At 38.2% G+C, this 23,786-nt stretch overlaps 1 protein-coding gene across 1 annotated transcript in view; it reads right to left on the bottom strand.

The window, feature by feature from the left end:
- COLEC10 (collectin subfamily member 10) overlaps nucleotides 1-10,058 on the bottom strand; it is a 34,382-nt gene extending 24,324 nt beyond the window's left edge. Inside the window, exon 1 of the mRNA XM_006085237.3 lies at nucleotides 9,825-10,058. Coding sequence (XP_006085299.1) covers nucleotides 9,825-9,972 — 148 coding nt within the window. The 5' untranslated portion in view covers nucleotides 9,973-10,058. The remainder of the gene's footprint in view (nucleotides 1-9,824) is intronic.
- Between the last annotated feature and the right edge of the window lie 13,728 nt (nucleotides 10,059-23,786).

Genomic DNA, 23,786 nt, shown 5'->3' with positions numbered 1-23,786 from the left:
GCATTATTTAAAAATGCATTTTATGTAATTTTTTGTATTAATATAAGCTAGTTAGCGTGTATGTTCTTTGTGATAAGGGCAGATATTCTGCACTTTGTTTGTTCTCAAGAGTCGTTCAACACTTCACAGTTTTTTCATTCATTCCTTGAACAAACATTTATCAAATTTCTACTAGCTATCAAGTCTGGTTGGGCTCTAGGGGCATAACACCATATCTCATAAGACATGATCTAAGCTTAAAAGTTTGTGGGAAGGGCCCTGACCGGTTTGGCTCAGTGGATAGAGCCTCAGCCTACGGACTGAGGGGTCCCAGGTTCTATTCCAGTCAAGGGCATGTACCTTGGTTGTGGGCACATCCCCAGTAGGGGGTGTGCAGGAGGCAGCTGATGGATGTTTCTCTCTCATCCATGTTTCTAACTCTCTATCCCTCTCCCTTCCTCTCTGTAAAAAATCAATAAAATATATTTTAAAAAAAAGTTTTGGGAAGGAAGCACAAGATGTTATAAATATCATGAGTGTTATGAAAGGGAAATAGTTGCGTGTTTTGTTGGTATCTACCAAGGTGAGCCTCCAGAAAGATCAATGATGTGGGGCTGAAGAGACTATGCTTTTACTTATGTCTCCTCAGATGACAAGATAACATATCAAATAGGGAAATAAAATGAAAGTGCTTTTTCAATATTAATGTGCTAAACAAATGCAAGAAAATGCCATCTGTAAGGAGATATATTGTGATTAATTTATCTGGTAGTAATATCACTGTCAATAATGGTAAGAGCTAGTATTTATTGGGTGCTTTCTATGGCCTAAGCTGGATTATTAATGTGCATGACCATAATGTCAACCAGTCCCTTATTTGTGTCCATTCAATTCTAGGGACCCATGAACTTCATTTGCCCTTCAACTCATCCCTGTGCAACCTAGCCAAAAAAGAAAAAAAAAGGTCAGGATTTCAAGAATCCTACAATCTTTTCTACTTGAATTACAAAGCACCTTTCTTTGTATTCAGGCTTATTTGGTTTTTTAAAAAATTACTACTTTGGGCCGGCAAGTCTTTTGCAGTCATTGCATGTCTGAGTAACAGGGAAGGAAAAAAAACAAACAACTAACATTGTAGTTAATGAAAAATACATTATTAAGGTTTGTTGGGCAGTTTTTCTGCTGCTTTCATATATCATTCATTATTAAAATGCATTCAGAGCCAAGTCAGTAGAAACAAATGCTAGGAAAAACCCATCCATCCAGGACTAGGTGGCATGCTTCTGCAATACACTGTAGTGGTTAGGAGCATGGGCTGTGGGATCTGAGTGCTTAGTTCAAGTCCTGGCTCCATCACTCACTGGCTGAGAGACTTTAGTAACCCACACAAATTCTTTAAGCCTCAGTTTCCTCATTAGGAAATCAGAATAGTGAAATATCTCCCTCAGGGTGTTTGAGAGGAGCGGATGTGATATTGCCGGAGAAGGGTTGAATGGTGCCTGGAAGGCAGTACACACTCGAGAAGTAGCGCATTATGACAGTATCATCCAATAGGCCACCTAGAATTTCTAATCGCTCAACATTAGAGGGATAAAAAGAAGATGCCAATGGGAAGCCAGGACTCTTTTAGCCCATTCTTTGCTTGTGCAGATTTGCACCTTCCTGGCCTTGCTCTTCAAGTGCTAGGGCAGCACTGATAAATTGTTTTGATATCTTCAGTTCCAGAGACCCTCCTCTAAGGTATTTCAAAGTCCTCAGTCCCTTTGGAGACTTTCACTTTGGTCTGGAGCATATTGTCACACTTGCTACCACACTCCATCTCCCAACTTCCCATTCGACATATAGGCCTCCTCCTTTTGGCTGTCGTGTCATTTGGTCACGTAGCATGTGGTCTGATGAAAGATGACATCTTTATCAACTTTTGGCTAAGAATGTCAAAAACAATTTTTTTTAGATACTTGTCACCCCAGGCCAGGCAGAACAACACCATTTAAAATATTTCTGACTCCACCCAATACTATTAATATCTTGAACTTACACTCATCCCTGGGGGAGGTCACATAAATGACCCTCAGAATTTAGAAGTTCTTCAAGTGCAGAGAACAATGAGTCACTTCTTCAAGGAATTTGGTATCATCAGTACGTCTAACCTGTCTTATTAAGATATGGTTGATTTTGCCTGAGATGATGTTGTCTCACTTAAGGGATCTTAGTGCATCTCATTGGCTGAGTCAATTAGGGTTACTTCCTACATAGTTAGGGAGGTAGAATGGGCAGAGGATTTCTCCCCAGAATACTTGCTTATAGCTGTGCAGTCAGATCACATGCAGGAGTAGTGTGCTTTAGTTTCTTTCTCTTTAAATAGGGATAATATTTCCTATAGTATGTAAGTGGAGCTAAAGCAGAACAATGGATAAACCCTTTGTAAATTCTAAAGATGTATGTTTGTATCATTTGTTTAACAGATACAAGGATGGTCAAGTGGCCACAAGAGACCTGAAATGATGCTTCCAAGGTTTTCAAATCAAGAACAATCACAGAGAATAATTTGAAAACAATGAACTTATTTAGATGCTGCTTCATTTGAGTTTCTGAATGTCAGGTTTTTACTGTATATATCTGCAACTCTTTTATGGAAGCGCCGAGAAAGCTATAAAATACAATTTAAAAAAATTTGTAAAATTATGGGGTATTGCAAATCAAATATGTAGTGTAAAAATCATACGGACTGGTTATGGGTTGGAATATCTGGAAAAGATGAGGGAAGCCAAATAAAATCATTTCTGACAGAACTGAGAACATTTCCAGAAGTAGAAACACAAATGTGAAGAGTGAGAGACATCTACATGTATTGTGAATGACCCTAAGGCCAATAGAACTGTCTGTCTGGGGCACAGACAGTAGCTAAAGGCAAACAGTCCTTAAAACAACAACCCCCCCACCAAAAACAAACAAACAAACAAACAAAAAACAGGAAAAAACATTCTCATTCTCCCTTGAGTTTTGCTAGTGTATGGTTTGCTAATATTTACAAAGTCCTTGACAATGTGTCCAGGACTGTGTTTAGTGCTTTATGTGGCTTAACTCATTTCTCCTCAACATAACCCTATGAAGTAGTCACACAATATTTATCATGCCATGTTATTGATGAGAAAACTGAGGCTTGATTTTATGTGAAATAACTCATTTAATCTGATTACATCGCTAGGTTATTTACAAGGTTATTATTCCCATTTTACTGATAAGGAGTACCAAGCTCAGTTGCAGAACTACAGAAAGAAGGCAATGTTAGTAAAGAGAAGAGGTGCTCTCAAATTTGTGAGCTATTTATGAATAAAAGTTGACTTTGCAGTAGGACTAAAAATAGGAAATTGCAGCAAGGAGCAGAGATAGTGGCATTTCCCTGATAGATTTCTATTTATTGGCCCATCTATATAATCTATGAACCTTTCTTTTAGGGATGTGAAAATAGAGGAAGCCTATGGTGACCAGTAATAGCAATGGAAGCTAATGAAAAAAAAATAACAGCTAATCTATATGGTAAATAGGTTTTAATTTTCAAAATAAGCATTTGATATGGGTAGTATCATTATCATCATTTAAAAAAATGGGGACATTAAAGCTTAAGATCACACAGATAGGAAGTGGTAGAACTCAAATTTGAAACCATAAATTCTGTCTCCAAAGCCCATGATCTTTACCAACATGCAAGTACCTGTTAGTATGGTCCCTAGTAGAGATTGATATATAGCCAAGTTATTATGTAAGAGAGTTGGTCAGAGAGATGGCATTGATAAAGGATGCACCTTTACTAAAATGAAACAAATTTCTTTTGTCATTTCCACAAATGAGTACTTCCTGACTCATCATTGCCCACACTTTACCCACATTTTATTCTTTCCCTCCTGACATAACCTTGAAATGTGTTTTTGGCATCTACCCAGAGGAAAAAAAAAGGAGAGGGAAAAAAATGTTTCAGAACACCCACACATGAAATATAAAGTTAAGAAAAGACAAGCCACTTAAAATTTTGGTCTGTCCTTATGCATAAAATACATATTAAAACTCAAAATGAACGAATCCAGTTAATTACTACAAATTAATATAAAGGTTTTTCAAAAATAACTACTTGCTTAACCTTTCTGATAAAGGCACCAGAAAGAAATTAGCAGCTTAAATTATATCAAGGTGACCGAGTTAAAATAATTCTGCGGCGTGTTTATACATTGACCTCACAGAACTTCTTTTCTAATGTTAATTTATAAAACTGAAGGATCATTTCACGCTTAATGGGAATGATGAGACATGAGGGCAATGGTATAATATGGCAGAGGGGAACAATGATTGGCTGGGGAAACTGGAACAGTTGCAGCCCTGCCTCCAATTAGCAGCTGTGTGATGTAGATAGAACATGGTCTGTTACCTCTCTGGGCTTTAGTTTTCACAAACGTAAAAATAACTGGGGTTAAATTAAATTATATCTGAAAGTCACTTTACAGGTAGTAAGATGTCAATTTGAGTGCGAAAGTGATCCAGGTATTTCTGGCCATACATTTGGGGAAGTCATGAGACATCCTGTTTGGAGGCTGGGGGACTCCTGGGAATAACTCAAGTTGTGTCACTTGCTGGGACCCAGAGCCACAATCAGTAAAATGCTGGGTGGCCAGATGGAAGTTCATTTTCCAGAGGTTAAGGGGTTTGCAGAGAAGGAAATCATTTCAGAAGATGAAAGGGGGCTCTATAAGGCTTCCCTCATGGCAAAGCTGTGCGTACATCCTATTGTCGAGCACTTGCGTGGGTCACCTGGTCTACCCATGCATGAGCTTCATAAGGACCAATAAGAACTTTAAGCAAAAGCTAAAGTAGCTATTTCAGGCGGCCCCAGAAAGTACTGTGGGGCAGTCCACACTGGCTGATGAGCAGGGTTAGTGAGCTGATCAAGGAGTCCAACTGTAACAGGATGGAGTTCCAACCTGCCACCTTCCAAATGGGTGGCCTTAGGCTAGTGACTTAATCATTCTGAATCTCAGTTTCTTCATCTGTCAAATGGTAATTATAATGTGTGAGTTTTTCTCTGTGTTTGTTGAGGTAATTAATTTTTTTGAGGTAATTAAATTTTAAAATGGCTGCAAAGCACTCACACAATACAAAGGCAAATGGCAACTATTCAATGTATTACATTACTGCTCCTACAACTATGGTGGAGTTGCGCTGAAAAGAAGAGAGATGATCCTAGCCCTATGAGTTCATCACAGGCCACGTGTGTGGAGGATTCATAACAGTGATTTGTAGGAACTGTCATGTCCTCAGATGCAGTCAATGGAAAACCTTCCTTACTGAGGGAAGTGGCGTCAAGCTAGTGGCCAGGCTAGGCTGAGAAAGGGGCATCAGGGAGGCCATGCTACCCTTGTACTTGCAGAAAATTGGTGGCCACTAATGGGGAAGTTCTTTGATCACTAAAGAAATAGTGCATCCTCAGGATCAGTCCTCCTTTTGGAAGCATTTGCATAAAAGGAGCAGTCCTTTCTTTGAAAATGCAGGGCAAACATGGAGAGCATTAAGGAGCTGAGTGAATAGGTCAGAGCCATGAGCTAAAATGTTGGGGGATCTTAGATAATTAGGATTCATTTACGTCACCAAAAATACTACTGAGCACCCACTATGTGTCAGGAACTATTCTAGGCAGTAGGAAAGCACACTCAACAAGATGGACAGGGTGCTTGCATTTAAAAAAAAGAAATATTGCATTTAAAAAAAGCTTATACACACACACACACACACACACACACACACACACACGAGATTTTCATTTAGTAGTAAGTCCTTTAAAATAATAAAATGTCTTGAGAACTTTGGTAGAGAGTGAATGGATAGTCAGGCAGGGCCTCACTGTGCAAATGGCATTTGAGCTAAAACCTGAATGATTGAAGGCAGAACTCTCCTTGGGAACATCTGCAGTAAGACTGGGCCAAACAGAGGGAACATCAAGTGCAAAGTTCCAGGGTCAGAGGTGAGAGACAAAGCAAGGATGCCCGGAGCAAACATCTTTTGAAAAGTGGTTTTAAATGACCTGGAAGAAGCAGGGAGAAGCAAAATGGATTACAAAGGACCTTTTAGGCCATGCACACACAGATGTCACTGAAAGAAAGAGCTGCTAAACTAAAAAGCTAGCAAAAGCCAAAATATTCAATAGGGTAAAATATCATTAGTTTCCAAACAAACTAGTGAAGTTAATTATCAAAGAGGAGGCATGTCATCACTTTCAACATGTTTTGGCATGCAGTATAATGTTGGGCTGAGAGGTTACATGAGCTCCATGTTCTTAGGTACTGCCTTATCCATTTCTTATCAAAAAAGGGGCAGTGGACTGTCTTCAAACTGGATTCTAACATAAACCAGTAGATGTCATGGAATGACACTGGACCCAGAGCCAGAAGGTAGGGATAAAGTTCAAGTTGCATGACTAGACTATATCTACTTGAAAGACCTTGGGCACTTTGCTTGGCCTCATTGATAGTTTCCTTATCTTTAAGTTTAAAGTAATTACTACCTCAAAGAGCAATTAAACAAGATAATGTATCTTAAAGGTCATTAGAAATTGTAAAGCATCACCTCAATATTTCTTTTTTTAAAATATATTTTATTGATTTTTTACAGAGAGGAAGGGAGAGGGATAGAGAGTTAGAAACATCGATGAGAGAGAAACATCCATCAGCTGCCTCCTGCACACTCCCTACTGGGGATGTGCCCAAAACCAAGGTACATGCCCTTGACCGGAATCGAACCTGGGACCCCTCAGTCCGCAGGCCAATGCTCTATCCACGGAGCCAAACCGGTTAGGGCTCAATATTTCTTATTGGTTTTAAAATTCTTTTTAACATATTCTGTTAAAATTTCTTGTCATTGTTGTTTTTAAGTAAAACCACTAGAGGTCAGAATTTCACATAAATTGTTTAAAGAAACTACCAAGGTAGGAAAAAAACACACAAAACAACCCACCAAAAACGTTTACCTACTAAGCAGAATAAAATAACAAATTGAAGGCAAAGAAATAAAAATAAAGGTAGCTTTACACAAAGAAGTTTTGATAACCGGAATAATTCTTATCTCAAAATTGTTAGCCAACAGACTTACATAGGGAGAGGAAGGAAAGATAAATAGAATTTAAGTACCTACTTACGATGTCTACACAGCTTTAAGTTTATATTGATTATCTTACATTATTTTAAAAATAGGTCTATGATTAAGGTCCATTTTACAAATAAGAAGACTGAAGCATAAATAGATGTAATAATATCCTGAAGACCAAACAGATTGAATCTAGTCACGCTTGGGAAATAATGCAGTGAAATACGGTGTCTCTATATTGGGCAACATATTATATGAGGGGTTAACCTAACTGGTTTTGCATCTGCAATGCTAAATAATTTTTTAGTTCTCAGGCTCTACAAACGAATGTAGGGAAAACTCCTTGTTTTGTCTGTTTGAGTATAGAAGTTTCTGAGCTCACTGCTGGTAAATATGAATTACGATGACTAGCCATGGGGAAGAGTATAGAACAGCTTGATCTTAGAAATAATGTATTGAGCAGAAAGAACAGCCCTTTAAAATGTTTACTTGGCCATCAAACTTTGTCTTTTTGTATTTTCCCCCCCTTCACTTTGTAGAGCTAAGTATACAAATCTGCCTTGTTCAGGAGTGGGGAGGGACTATCACCATGTTGATGAAAGGACCAGGTAGGGTAGATGGCAATTTATATCTTGAGAGAAGACAATGTCTTACTTGTTATTGTGCACACAACATTTAGACGGTGCCCAGAGCAGAGGCAGGATAGTAGTGACTATGCTCATGTTGCACCATGTGCACACATTGGCAATTCACACACACACACACACACACACACACACACACACACACACACAAGAGCTAGCTGGGCCCTGATGCCAAGAGTTTGCTATCTAATCCCAGCTGGAAATGTAGATTTAAGTTCTAGGACAAGTTCAAGTTCTTCCTTAGTTGGAAACCTTTAGCATCTCACATGATGCTTGGCACGTAGTAGGTAGTCAGTACATTCCAGAATCATGGGATGTCTTTAATAAGAAAGGAACTTAGAGTCCATTGGATGAAAAGCCACCAGGCTCTGGGGGAATAAGAAGCAATCAAATTGGGTTCTTAACAGACTTGGTTCTGGAACACAGGGTTTGTAAGAAATCCCCAAACCTTTCTTCCCCAGGAGCACTCACTTCTTCACTCTGTCACATTTCTGGCTTGTAATCATCTCATGATTTCCACACAGGCTCAGGAAGAGTGTTACAGAGGTTTCCATTGTTTGAAATCTTAATAGAGTTTCTAATGTGAATGGAGATGTTTTCTATTAAGCAAAGAAATGAGGGTATACACTCTTATGGTAGACACCCTACTGGCATCTATCAAATATTAGTTACCCTCTGATCTCCCTCCTAAATCATATATCTATCTCTTCATCACTCATGACATTAATATATAGTATTTAATGCATATTAAGCATATTCTTGTGCTGAAAAGAATGCTTGGCACTTAGTGTATATTCAATATATGTTCACTGAATTGGAATGAATAGAATTGTTGAACATTATATTTTGGACATTATTTTAACAACACTTTGTACATTCTTCTTCAGTTTGAAAACTGCAGTTCTCCACAAGAAAAACATTTTAACAGTTCTGCTACTAAGTGGATTCTCCTATTTGCAGGAACAGGGGAAGTGTTAATTTTCAGCATTCTCCATGATACCCTAGGAGTAATACAAAGTTTCCTATATTCTATGGAAAGTTCAGTAATGGTTTTAAGTAAACACTTTACTTCTCATCAAAACTTTCTTTTCTAAACATTTGCCCTCAGATTATTCATTAATTCACCCAAGAAATTATTAGGAAGCCCCAAGGTCTCATTGTTCCCCCTGCATTCATTTTGTGGTAGCAAAGGTTAAAACTTGGATTGCAGTCTTATGAGGAAATTAATTCACTGATTAAGAAAAATGCACTTTAAGCAATACACATTTAAATAACTGACAAGCATAGGGCGATGCATTTCTAGGATTTTTTTTTAAAGACCCCTTTTCTACTTAAAATTTTAAGCAGCTGTAATTCTTCTGCCCTATAGCCTGGAGAAACAGCACATGAATTACTAATGAGAGAGCACCAATTTGTACTGCAGTGACCACTTTCAGAACCAAAGGGTCAGAGCTGAAACCAGGAAAACAGCAGCACTTTTCATCAACCAGTTGCTTGAAGCACAGTTAGACCTTGGCTCCACTTGAAAAAAATCTTGCAATGTTCTATCATCCCTCAGCTGAAGGCACTTGGCCCCCAAGACTTTGCTTTCAAATAAAGAAATGTTCATTTGCATACTACCTCCAATCCTCGACAAAACTTTTCCTCTGCATTGGAACCCAGCAGCCCATTCATTTATGAAATATTCAAAAGGTTTACTATTTAGTTCACTGAGCTTTTGCCTAGTGGCTTTAGCAGCACAGCATGAGAAAGGAGTTGGGCTTTAAAAGAAAGGATTCCTGAAGACTAGTATCTTGCTAGTGTGTCTTCCTCTAGAGCTACACGGAAATGTCCCCCTGCCCTGAATCAGTTCCATCACTTCCCTCCCCTGCGGGGCCATCCCCTCCTAATATTCTCTTACCTAACATCAAGGGAGATTTAAAAATAATAGGTCATTGATTTTCCAAAATAGATGAAAAATGGAAGGAACTAGCGAGGGGAGAAGAGAGAGTCATTGAGAGCTAGAATGGGGCTGAGAGCTGAAGGAAGACAGCCTCCTTATTAGAGATGGAAAGTTTACTTTTCCTGCCTTACCTTTGGGTCCTGGTGAAATGGTGTGTGTGGCACAGACTTCAGTGGTAGGATGACTTTCCATGTCCAGACCCAGACTCGGAATGTGCAAAAGAAACAGCACAAGCAGGATGAACTTGTGCCTTCGAGGTGAGACTCCAAAGCCACCCATGGCTGTGGCTCTTCCAAAAAGGGTCGCCCAGAGGTGCCAAGTAAACAGCTTTATTTGAAATAAAATCTTCTCTTTGGGGAAGAAAGTGAAGTCTCTGGAGCACACATTCCAAAACGGCCTGCAAAGAGAAGAAGACACATCCTTGGTTGTTTATCTTGTCAGTATTCCAAACGGACCCTACATTGTCCAGATTGTTTATTTTCAAGTGACAACAGTTTATTGAAAATTATCTCTAAACTAAATAATCAAGGGTGCAGGTCAGTAGAAACATTCCAAGGAACAGAGACGATAGAGACGCCTTCTGCTCAGTACATGAGCTGACAATTTAATACCTTATCTGCGGTTAAATGTTGGGGTTCCAGACAGATTGAGCCAGAGTTTTCTTGAATTACCTCCCCGTTACATAGCAGCATGTATGGCTTTGAGTTTTATCTAAGGAAATATTTATAAACAGCAAAACTCCCACCGCTCTTCATGACTTTATTTCCTTCTCTTGCTACAAATAATTTTCTTGGGATTGAACCCCAAAGGAAAGAATACCAGCTTTACTGCAAGCAGTTTTGGCAATAAGTATCAAGAATATTAAAAATGTTTATAGCCTTCGGCCTAGTAATTGCCCTTCTGTCTTAAGAAAATATTCTGAAATTTGGACAGAGCTGTATTTGAAAAGATGTCACAAAAAGGGGAAAGGAGCATCAGTTACCTAAAAATACGTAAAGGTTGGAAAATCTTAGTAAATACAAACATGAGAGAGTATGACATAATAATTTTATTAAAATGATGTTTGTAACAAGTGTTTGATAAATGGAGAAAAAGCTAATGGTATTATATTTATTAAAAAGCGTGATAGATATAGATAAGAAAGTTACAGTGATAGAGGTATCTATCTATCATCTATCTATTCATCCACACACTTATATGTTCCATCTACCCATAACTTGTATAAATAGCTTAGTCAAGGTAAAATAATGAAAACCTAGAACCAGAATCGCATATAGTAGGCAGATGCCTTATCTTCTCAATTCTTGAAGAGGCATATTAACTAGAGTTGGATCAGTGGGAGTTTGGGTCTACTTTTCAAGTAGGACCTTACAGATCATGGGAAAGTCTAATAAAGAATTATCCTTAAGAGAGGCAATGTTCAGTCTAAGAAATATAGGTGCATTTGTTTCCTAGGGCTTCTGTGACGCAGAACCACAAACTGAGTGGCTTAAACAACAAAAATTTATCATCTCACAGTTCTGGAGGCCAGAAGTCTGAGATCATCTGTTGAGTGGTGGCCCTATAAAAGATGTTTATACTGTAATCACTGGGCCCTGTGAACATGATTGTCTTTGCAATTGAAATTAAGCTAAGGATCTCAAGAAGAAATAATCCTGGATTATCTAGGTTGGCCCTAAATCTAATGACAAGTGTCCTTACAAGTGACACCCAAAGAAGAAACACAGGGACAACAGGAGAAGGCCCTGAAAGACAGATGCAGAGATTGAAGTTATGCAGCCACAAGCTACGGGACACCTGAAGCCACCAGAAACTAGAAGAGGCAAGGCTGCATCTTTCTTGAGGCTTCAGAAGGAGCTTAGTCCTGCTGACACCTTCATTTGGTACTTCTGGCCTTCATGACTGTGAGATGATAAATGTCTGTTGTTTTAAGCCATCCAATTTGTGGTAATGTGTTATGGCAGCTCTGGGAAGCTAATACACCATTCTTCTGACACTCATGCACAGTTACTGGAAGAATGACACATCAAAAAACTTAGTGCCTGACAGAGACCGAGCAACATCTGTTCTTGTGCATTTTAATTATCATGCATCCAGCTTAGGAGATATCTGGAGGGAAATAAATATAGGATATGAAACAAGCATATCTTAAGGCAAATCTGTTTTCTACTTAAAACAGGATAGCAACAACATGACAACCTCACCTCCTGAAGGAATTTCTTGATAAATTGAAATAACTCAACTTTGGACCTGGTTTGGTCTTGGTCCATTCACGTACGTATCTTATTGGATTAAAGTTCTCTCTTGTGGATTAATTTAATTAAGTGCCATTTGTAAAAACTGGAAATTAGTAGAATGGCTTTTAAAATGACACGTATTTAGAAAGCAACATGATAAACACACTCATAATATTATTTTATTTTTTTGTTTTAAGTTTTATACTTATAAAAGCATATTTTAAAAATTTAAAATGTTTTTTTTTTAACCCTCACTGAGGATACATAGCTGTGAGAGAGAAACATCAATCAGTTGCCTCCAGTACATGCCCCAACCAGGGATCGAACCTGTAACCTTTTGGTGCATGGGACAATGCTCCAACCAACCAAGCCACCTGGCCAGGACAACAATCAAATGGTTTTAATTGGCATATGAGCCTCTTGCTGTTCCCACCCCACTTTTGATTTTTATTCCCTCAAGAAAATTATTTCAATAATTTTAGTGCTTCCTATTTTATCTCTCTCTTTTTTTTAAAAAAAAATATTTTATTGATTTTTTACAGAGAGGAAGGGAGAGGGATAGAGAGTTAGAAACATGGATGAGAGAGAAACATCGATCAGCTGCCTCCTGCACACCCCCTACTGGGGATGTGCCCACAACCAAGGTACATGCCCTTGACCGGAATCAAACCTGGTACCCCTCAGTCCGCAGGCTGACGCTCTATCCACTGAGCCAAACCGGTTAGGGCTATTTTATCTCTTTAATATTTTTAAATAAAAAATTTGTACTGATGTTCTTGATTTTAATTTTTTTCAATTTAGATACTCACTGTCTTCTTTATATGGAAGATGGTTATTTTTTCATCCCTAGCTCTGCATCCCTCTCCTCATTCATTTTTTTCTCTTTGTAATTTAATAACATTATCATTTTAATGTAAAAGTTAATGTTTATATTATAATGATGCTATAAAAATAATTCATAGCTGAATAGCATGGGCATTATAATTACATTTTGTTTCTTGTACTAATTTCATTTTCACAAGGTTTAATAATTATATTGTTTTTATTTGCATAGTTTTCTATGTACAAATCCCACAATGACTACTTTGAGATTTTTCAGTTCTGTGGAAAAAGTAAAATGTTCAGTTGGCTTCCATTTCTTTTCTTAGAAATACTTTTCTGAAATTTTCATGCTTCTTGCTCGAGTTGGATCTGGTATTTGTCAGGCTTGTGCAAAGATATCTTAGGACTTGTCTTTATCTTTGTCTGGGGATCTGTTACAACTCCTTTTTCTAAAGTATCCACATACTTTTTTTTCTTGGTTTCCTCCCTCATTTTGTTGTAGCATGTCCTTCAGTAATTTCCTAAAAGAGAGTGAAGCTGCAGATACATTTTTGAGGCATTGCATGTCTGAAAATCTGATCATTCTATCTCCAAATTATATAATATGTTGGCTGGATATAGAATCCCAGGTGTAAAAATGTTGTTCTATTTTCTTCTGGTTTCCAGGGCTGCTGTTGAGACATTCAATGTCATTCAAATTCTCTATACTTTATACAGAATATTTCTTTCCTTGCTCTGGAAGCTTTTAGGAGCCTTTCTTTATAGCTTGTGTTCTGAAATTTTTAGTAATAAGTCTTTAATATTGGCTTTTTTTTGCATTCACTGCCCTGGATTATCTGTGGTTACTTTTCTATTGTTTTTTCTATTCTATGTCATTGTAGATTTTTTAATTTTTTATCCCATTATTTTATTTTGGTGACATTCTGGAGGGATCAGAGCATAAACAGATAGAATCAGCCTGCCATATGGATTCAGATATTCCAAAGATTACCTTTTAATGTAGTTTCAAAAAACTACTGTGAGTAGGTGTGTTAAGATGAAGTTCAATATGCCTATTCATTCCCCTAAATATGAGTGTTGGGGAGGGAATTCCAGGGATGGCCATGAGAAGATATCAGAACATCCTTTCTATATAACATCAATGAAACTAGACAAAATTATTAAAAATAACCATTTCAGGATCCTGGCAATTGACCAAAGCAAACAACAAGTTTAGAAGTATTTATTTTTGAAAGATGCCATAGCTTTTTGGAAAAACAGTGAAAGTATGAGGTCTTTATGAATGAAGCCAACTCCATCCCTTTCTTCATTTTGATAGGTGAGAATAGCAGTATTATCAGCACAAGGATGGCCACAAAATTCAGCAGCTCTGCTGCCATGGGCTGACTCAATATGGAGTGGGGTATGAAACACACTAATAAATTAATGTAAGTGACTAGTGAGCACAGAAATAAATCTTCACATTATTGTTGACAAAGGTACCAAGTCAATTTAGTGGGGGAAATGATAGTCTTTTCAATAAATGGTGCCACTGGAAAATTGGATAGCCACATGAAAATAAATGAACAATACCTAACACTGTATACAAAAATTAACACGAAATGGATCAAGACTTAAACATAAAAGACAAAATTATGAAACTTATAGAAGAAAACATAAGAGAAGATCTTTGTGACCGTGGGTTACTAGTAATGGCGAACCTATGACACGCATGTCAGAGGTGACAAGCGAACTCATTTTTTTGGTTGATTTTTCTTTGTTAAATGGCATTTAAATATATAAAATAAATATCAAAAATATATATCTTTGTTTTACTATGGTTGAAAATATCAAAAAATTTCTATATATGACACAGCACCAGAGTTAAGTTAGGGTTTTTCAAAATGCTGACACGCCAAGCTCAAAAGGTTCGCCATCACTGGGTTAGGCAAACATTTCTTAGATATTATACCAAAGCCATAGTTCATAAAAATTTTGATAAATCATTCTACTTCAAAATGTAAAACATTTGTGTTTCAAGACAATAATAACAACAACACACCATTTAGAAAATAAACAGACAAGTCACAGACTGGAAGAAAATATTTGTAAGTCATGTATCAATAAAGAACTTGTACCCAATTGAATAATAAGAATACAAATGACTAAATAAAAAAATAACACATAAGCTAAATACTTGAACAGACACATCTACAAAGACAATAAACAGCTAATATATGTATGAAAAAGTGCCCCAAATCACTACTCACTAAATTCCAGTGAGATACTACTACACACAGAAAAAACTAGCCATAATAAAAAATGTGACAGTACTAAGTGTTGACTAGAATGTGATAAAATGAAACCATCATTCATTGCTAATATGGATGTAAAATGGTACAGCCACTTTGGAAAAACAGTTGGCAGTTTCTTAAAAATTTAAATATAAATTTAAAATATAACCTAGTAATTCAACTCTTAGATATTTACCTAGGAGAAATTACAACATATTTTCACACAAATGCTTGTACATAAATGTTCACAACAGTATTATTCATGATAATAAAAAATTGGAAACAATACAAATGTCCATCAAACAGTGAATGGTTAGAGCGTTGGCCTGCGGACTGAAGGGTCCCAGGTTCGATTTCGGTCAAGGGCATGTACCTTGGTTGCGGGCATATCCCCAGTAGGGAGTGTGTAGGAGGCAGCTGATCAATGTTTCTCCTCATTGATGTTTTTAACTCTATCCCTCTCCCTTCCTCTCTGTAAAAAATCAATAAAATATATTTAAAAAACAAACAAACAAAAAACAAACAGTGAATGGATTTTGTCCATCAAGGACTTTGTGCAGTGGAATATGATTCAATTATAAAAGAACAACTACTGATATGTGAAACATGGATGATGTCTCCTCTCCAAATTATGGTAAATTAAAGAAACCAGAAACAAATGACTATAGATTATATAATTCCTCTTAGGTGAAATTTCTAGAAAAGGCAAGACGTTAAAGACAGAAAGGAGATGAATGGTTGCCTGGGGCCAAGGGTGGAAGCAAAGATTAATTGCACATGGGCACAATGGAACTTTTGGGGGTGATAGCTGTGCTATAAAACAGGATGACATTGATGGTTGTACAACTATACACATATACTAAAAAACCCGACTCTTTACTTCTAATCGGTTAATGGTATGTAATTTATACCTCCATAAAACTGCATAAAAAACTAATATTAAAATTGCATTCTAAAACTCTTAGAATATTTTAATTCTCTAGTAGGGTTTATAGGCCTGGAAATCATTAGACAAACTTGGTTTTGCCTCTACTTTGGAGAGCAATCTTTGTAGATTCAGTAAGTCATTAATCTTGAGGTTGTTTCCAGTTCAGTATGTGTTGGTTTAGTACACCTACGGAGTGTCTTGATGTGAGGTTTTTTTCAGTTAAAGCAATCAATAGAAATTTCCAGAGTAAAGAAAAGATATTAACAGACACATAACTAAATTTTGTTTTTTCAAAATATTAAGTATAAATTAAATTACAAAATTAATTACCTTAAAGAACACAGGTATCCCCAACCTTTTTTTACTTACTAAAGGATCAATACCTTCTTCTGGCTCTAATGGGGTTAGAGGCAAATTCTCGATTTTCATTGTTTTTGCTCTATGATTAATTATATATGGTAATGTCTTGAATAATATTGGATGAATTCCAATGGATAATTATAAAGGCATATAATGATGAGAGTTTCAGTTTAAATTACAGGAATGTGTGATGAAAATGCATTCATTTATCTGCTCATTCAATATCTAATGGTGGTAACAACATCTCAAGGTGCAATAGTTCATTAGACGCAGTGTTTCCCTTAAGGAATTTATCATACCTTGTTGAGAAGACAGAGAAGTTTAAAAGTGGTTGTCATTACTTTTTTTGCCATTCTATGGGGATCAATACCAATATCGAGTTCTTACGGGGACCTAGAGGAGAGACACCTGGCTTAAGTTTAGCAGGTCAAGAAAGATTTCTTTGAGGGGATGTTTTTAGCAGGGTTTTGGAAAACCTGTTCAAATGAGCCAAATCAAGTTGAAAAGGAATAAAAGGAATATATTTCACAAAAACAGACTAGCATATACAGTCTTGTTGACAGAAAGAATGATGTGTGTGGGAACAGAAAGCAGTCCACTGAGGCTAGAGTTTGGAATGTGATGGGGTAGACGAGGCTTAAGTTGAAGGTAAGCATTGTTCCTGAAGGGTGTTGAATGTGCTGCTCAGGAGTTGAAAAATATCCTAAGGGCAGTGGGAACCCATGAAGGATTTTAAGAAAGTGGAGGTCACTATTAGACCTGAATAGGAATATGAGAGATGTGTCAGATGGAATAGAAACTCAGCAACAGTGACCTACTGACTTAATGAAATAAAAGGTGTTTTGTTTGTTTTTTGAGATAATAAATAATCTGGAGGCAGAAAACCCTAACATAGTAGTACCACGTTACCATCAGGGACCGAGACTTCCACTTCCTGACTTCACTGTATTTTATATGTGGCTTTCCTCCTCATTGTCACAAAAGGGCTGCTACAGTTTCAAACATCACACCTACATTCTAGATGAAGGAAATGGTTGTGGATAAAGGGTTAAGAAAACAAAACAGCTAAGTTAGTCACTTTTTAAAAGAACCTTCTTGGAAAACTTCTGGGGGGAAATCCACTTACATCTCAGTGGCCAGGGTTATATCTTCCAGGAACAGCAAGGGAGGCTGAGATAAAATGGTAAATCAGGGCTTTGGAGGTAAGAATATTAAGTAGGCAACCTGTAGTGCCTCACTAGCATGGCCTGAATGTTGAATATTAGCAGAGGCAATCTATATATATAAAACGCTAATATGCAAATAGATCAAATGGTGGAACACTGAACAACCGAAATCGGTCGCTATGATGTGCGCTGACCACCAGGGGGTGTATGCAGAACATGGAGGGCATTGGCAGCAGGCTGCACAGCGCGAAACATGGTGGACTTTGGCTATGGGATGGTGGAGCAGGTGAGCGGGGGAGCCAGACCAAGGCAGGGCGTAGATCGCTGTCATCTGGGCGAGCCTCTGGTGGTTACTGAAAATTCTTTGCTCCCACGCGCCACGGTCCCGCTGGGCATTTGCATCTGCTGCTGGCACCAGCCCCGCTCAGACCCACTGCTGGCACTGGAACCGCCACTTGCACCTGCTGCTGGCACCTGGTGCCAGCCCCAATCACTTGGTGCCATCAGCAGGTGCGAGCAGAGGCTGCCAGCCCTGATTGCCCCTGAGGGCTTCTCCACCTCCCCCTGTTCCTGCGGGGTGATTGGGGCAGCAGCCACCACTTGCACCTGCTGATGGCGCTGACCCTGCTCGCACTTGCTGCTGGTGCCAGCCCCAATCACTCCACGCTGTCAGCAGGTGCAAGCGGGGCCAGCGCCATCAGCACATGGGAGCGGCAGTGGTGGGAGCAGACAGGGGACCAAGGGTCAAGGTGGGAGGGGCCAGGCAGGGGCACAAGGGATGGGCCGAGACCCACCCCTGTGCCCATGACAGCCTTGAGGCCCACAGTTCCTTTCAAAGTGCACAAAATCGTGCACTGGGTCCCTAGTGGAACTATAAGGAAGTAACAGTGAAGTAATAAGACTTGCTGATTGTTTGGGAATGGAAGGTGAGGGAAAAGAAGAAATTAAAGTGATTCCCAGGTTCCTTTTACTGAGCACAAGGAATGCTAATTTCAGAGAAAATATGATTAACTAAATTTTGGATGTGTTAAGCTCAACATCCTTCTGGAATATTCAAGGGGAGGTATCTGGTAGCCTAAAATAAATCTCAGCCAGAAAACAGATTAGAAAGTCATCCACATATAGACTGTAAATAAAGCCTCTGGAAAGGATGAGGTCTTGAAAGAATAAAAAGTGACGAGAAGAATCAAGGTGTCTTTTTAAGGAAGAACCAAAAGAGTTCGGTACGTTGTCAAATCTATGCAGAGAAAGTTCACATTTTATAACTGGAAGATTCTTTGATGCTTTTGGCAGCACAAAAAAGAAATTAATACTTTATAGCACTTTTTTTTTCTTTTTGACAAGGCATTTTTATTCTTTGTAGTCAGCTCAAATACATGATCTCTTTTAAATTGCTTTATGCTCTCTAGGACAAATAGATGATTAAATTGAATATGTTTAATAGAAACTGTGTTAAACAGGAGTCGTGACTTGACATTTAAGAGGCCTGAGCCCAACTTTCAATTCCATCGCAGATGTTGCCTCTGGGAAGATTATTTGCTCGTTCTACATCTTGGCTCTCCATTTTTCAAATGAAGATTCATGCTGTGCTTGTAGAGATGGGCCTAAAAATGATTCATGGTACCTGAGATCTGGGAGACAGGCACCAGATACAGGCTTAGTTACTAAAGGACACCTCTGCCTCTCTCCTTGGTGTAGCCAGAGGTCTGGAATAAGTATTCTTGAAGGTAATTCCTACTGCTCACTCTTCTTTTACCCCTTCCTCTGAGAAGCCTGAAGCAGCAGGGTTTCCACACAGACAGAAGCGTATGTGGTTGACCTTTTATCCTTGTCAGATACCCAACACAGAAGAGTTAAGAGAGACTATCAGGCATTTGTATAACTGATGAAACACAGAATACCACCACTTCCTGGGAAAATAGTTCCTGCACCATGGAGATAAATATTTACTCCAGCTCTGCTGGGAAGCATGTGCCATAATAAATGGTATGCTCCCCCCCGCCCCTTTTTTTAATGGTCTGTTTATGTTTTAGACTTCGAAGCATGAAGTTGGGTCACTTCCATCATATGTAATTCTCAAAACACAGTTTCATGAGATACTTTTGAACAGATCTAAACTTAATTATCAAATATATACCCTTTATTTTCTAAAGTTCCCCAAAAATGATTCTAAAGTTTCTACGTCAGAATATGCATAGATACTGAAGTCTCTTTTACCCTTTCTTTTGAAAGATGCAAAAGCTTACAAGGACATGTTACAATGTATACAACCCTGAGAAGACAATTTTTGTTTAAATAGGAGCATTCTGTTGCTGAGCCTATTTTTAAACATGTTTGTTTCAGAGGCAAGAATACATCACAGAAGATGGAATCCAAAGTTTAGGGACTCCTAAGAACAATGCGGGGGGGGGGGGTGTTGTTTCTGGATACCATGAGAATATCCGCACAGTTCATGTTTTATATCAGGGCCATACCCCCGAACGCAACGCAATTTGGATTTTGTGTTTTTCTGTCATCTCAGCTCTATGGTGTTTCTGTTAAGTGGCTCCTCATTTGCCACATGCTACCTGTACGAACATCTTAAGCACATATCTGTTAACATATAAACATCCCTACGTGACCTATTTGCAATCTGTTGATATGGGAAAATTTCCCTGATGAATAATCACATTCACAAGTTACGTCCTTGAAGTAAATTATTTCCAGCCCATTGACTAAATTAAGACAGAAGGAAAGAATAGATTCCACTTCGTAAGTTCAAGTGTGTGTCAGCCATTCCATGAGGGGCCTTTATTTCATTTTTATTGCCTGCAATCCTGAGCAGTGGAGACTATCTGCACTTTACAAACAGGGAATTGGCTTTAGAGAGGTTCAGCACCTTACCTAAGGCTTCAGGGACAGGCAGTGGAGTCAGGGTTCAAACCCTGACTGTTGGCTGCAAACCCCTGCTAAGAACACTGGCATGCCGCCTCAAGCACAACTCATCATACTGCGGGTCTTAAATATGCAACTCAGAAGTCAGCCCCCTGAAGGTCCTCAGGGTTCGCTGCTTTGTGGGGGTCACAGTGCTCTTTAATACTTACGTAAAATGGTGTTGAGCCCCCATCTTGCTAACTTCGCCAGCCTAGTGCCCTCAGTGACATGGCTGAGAATTCCGAAGGACTCTCCTTCTCAGCCTAGTGACCTCAGTGACCTGTTACAGCTGTCTCTTTAAGCCTCTTGCCTCTGTCCCCTGTAGCTGTAGCCAGTTTCACCACATAGAGAACCTAGTCCTTTTCTTTGATTTCCAACGCAAGGTAGCCGCATGCAACATTTTTCTACTGAAATGCTGACGGTAACAGAGGATGATTATTTCAAGAGCACATCAAACTACTTAGAACTGAGTCTTAGGCGTTCCTCTTCTTCCAAGCTCTCTAGCCAATAACATAACAGGAATTTCCTCTTTGCTGCTTTCCCTCAGGCCTTTTCTTCCCAACATTTTTCTCTCGAAGTTTACATCTGGTCTTCCCTGGTTCCAGGTGCCCTCAATCTCCCTCTTTCTTGAGCTGCCAAAGAAGCTTCAAAATAATTTTTGTTTTGTTTTCATTTTGCAGATACTTTTGCTGTGTGCTTTCTACTAAGTTTGTCCAATAACTTCTAAAATCAAATACCTCTTCCCCCCCCCCATGGCCATCAGCAACGTTTCTTTCATTAAATTTAAATGTAAATATACGTATTTTTCCATCCTCTGGAAATGGAATGGGCACAAAAACCACCACATCACCAGGTAACCTAGGAAGAGAGAATTGGCTTGCTCTGTTGTTTGTACTTTGTTCCCAGAGCTATTACATTAATCTGAGGTTCTCACTGTGAGGAAACGGAGACTCGGGACTTTAAGTGATGTAATAAATTTGTATAACTAATAAGTGAGTTCAGACTCTAGAAATGAAGGTCAGCAATGATAGCTGTGGCAGCTTTCAAATTAAATGAGATAATGCCTTGGATAATGGGAGGGGTTGTCATGTTTATCTATAAACAAGCCAGTGAATCCAGGACAATCCCTCAGAGAGGCTTCCCCAGTCGTAAAGAATCCTTTCACAGCAGTGAGCAGGATGTGAACGGATTCGTCCACCTTTTAAGGGTCTTAGAATCATATGGTCATTTTATTTAATTTTGCATTGTCTTAAAAGGTAGCAGCTTTATTAAAGTAAAATAAACTACCAAGCCAAAACATTTTTCCTAAGAAAAAATATCCAGACATTTAATGAGACTGTAAAAGTGTGTACATACTGTTTCTTGCAGCCTCTCTATCTAATGATTTATAAGATTCTCTTGGAAAGAAAAATCTCTTCACTGACCCACTTCTGAAGAAATCATGTCACTTTAAGGCTACCATCAGATGATTTCAATAGGAAACTATGAAAATCAATTATTCTCTAGTTACTCTGGAAATTCTTCAAAATTATAAATGATGAGAGCTTTGAAATAAAATGTTTTACTTTCAGCAATCCCATAAAAAGTAAGATAGCCAAGACTTCTGAGGTGGTGGGAAACATTCACCTTTACAAGTTCTTTACATCTATGAACAAGATTCTCACAAAAAGCCAAGTTGGGCAGGAACTCATTACCAGGAGGCAGGTGTTTAGAAGTGGTTTCCATGGCTAGTGATGAGGATCTGAACAATGAAGACCGGCAGTCACCTTCACAGACTCAACTTCAGCCTTGAAAGTTGTACTGCCTCTCCTGGCAAAAGCTAGTTTAACTGCACCAATAGTGTATTCTCTGAAAAATGGGGGGAACTAAATTTCAGATAATTGAATTCTCGGATTATTGATGGAGATAGAGTGTGGTGCTAGAAGTATGGTTCTTTCCCAGGTGCTATCAATGCTGAGATGACTTTTTATTTCTTCTTTAGCACCAATTATAAAGCCTCCGCTAACTGGTTTTATTCACTGATTTTAGAGATTGAGAGGAAGGGGTGGGGGGGGGGGGGAGAGAGAGAGAGAGAGAGAGAGAGAGAGAGAGAGAGAGAGAGAGAAATATTGAATTGTTTTTCCACTTATCTATGTATTCATTGTACTGGGGATAGAACCCACAACCTTGGCATACAGGACAACTCTCTAACCAAGGCTTAAAAGAAAATTCCTTTGATTCAACAGGAATTTATGAGTACCGACTCTGTGCCACATACTTTACTTAATATAATCACTGGAGATAATACAATGAATAAGACTTAGTCTTTGAACTCTGTATCTGAGTCTGTTTCTGTTTTGTTTATTAGCTTATTTTGTTCATTAGATACCACATGTAAATGAAATCATGTTGTCTTTTTTTTGGCTTATTTCACTTAGCATAATACTTTCCAGGTCCATCCATGCTGTTGAAAAAGATTTCCTTCTCTTTTACAGCAAGTGGTATTCCATTGTGTAAATGTACCACAGTTTGTTTTTTTTATCCACCCATCTTGAGAATCCCATTTTGTCAAGAACTACTCAATAAAAGAGGCCAAACTTTATTAATATTATTTTACTATTCTTGTGCCTTAGTAAATAAGTATCTTAAAATTAATATCTCTCTTTGATTGAGCACCCAAGGATTAGGGAATTATTATATGGAATGGTGGTTCTTATCCTATAGTAGATGGGTATATACTTGGAGATAGATTACATTTGTTCAAACTCTAGAATTTACCTCGAAAATTATATTTTTCTAACATTTATGACATAAATTTGTTTTCCTGATATTTCTCTTCTTTTAATAAGTGAAGGCAATTCAGATATTCCTTTTATTTGTATGATTGCCGAGAACTGTGTTTTATCCTAGTAGTTTTTAGTCTTTCTCTATTAGGCAATCATATTCTTACAGCAAAATATAGAAAACTGGAGAGTTTTAATAAAGAAATGAATACCTCTTTGGGGTTTATGTTTAAAAGAGTAAATATATCCTATTTTTGCACCTTTTTCAGAAAGGAAACTCTAACATTCCAACTGATGGGGAGAGGTTTGGAAAACCTGCATGTACATATTACATATATGTTAGTTCTATAAGGAGACAACAGTGGGTCGACTACTACTAAGAGCCTGAAAATGAAAGACCAAATTGTATTTTGATCTTTAGTTGCTCTGTCTTTTCTATTTCCTGATCCCTATCATTGAATTGATGCGCTTCCTCGCTGGTGCACCAAATGAAAGAAAGACTCTCCTACCCTGATTTAGAAGGCTAATGGCTGGATTTGACAGAGCATATGTTGTAACATACTATTGGTTACTGAGTACACACAGAGGCTTGAGACAGCTGGCCATGGCCACGCTTTTGGCTTGGAGTTGCG

This window comes from Myotis lucifugus, unplaced genomic scaffold (assembly GCF_000147115.1).
Source record: "Myotis lucifugus unplaced genomic scaffold, Myoluc2.0 scaffold_17, whole genome shotgun sequence".
In the NCBI taxonomy this organism is placed as follows: Eukaryota; Metazoa; Chordata; class Mammalia; order Chiroptera; family Vespertilionidae; genus Myotis; species Myotis lucifugus.
Note: the sequence above shows the minus strand (reverse complement) of the source record. Positions and strands in the feature narration are given on the sequence as shown.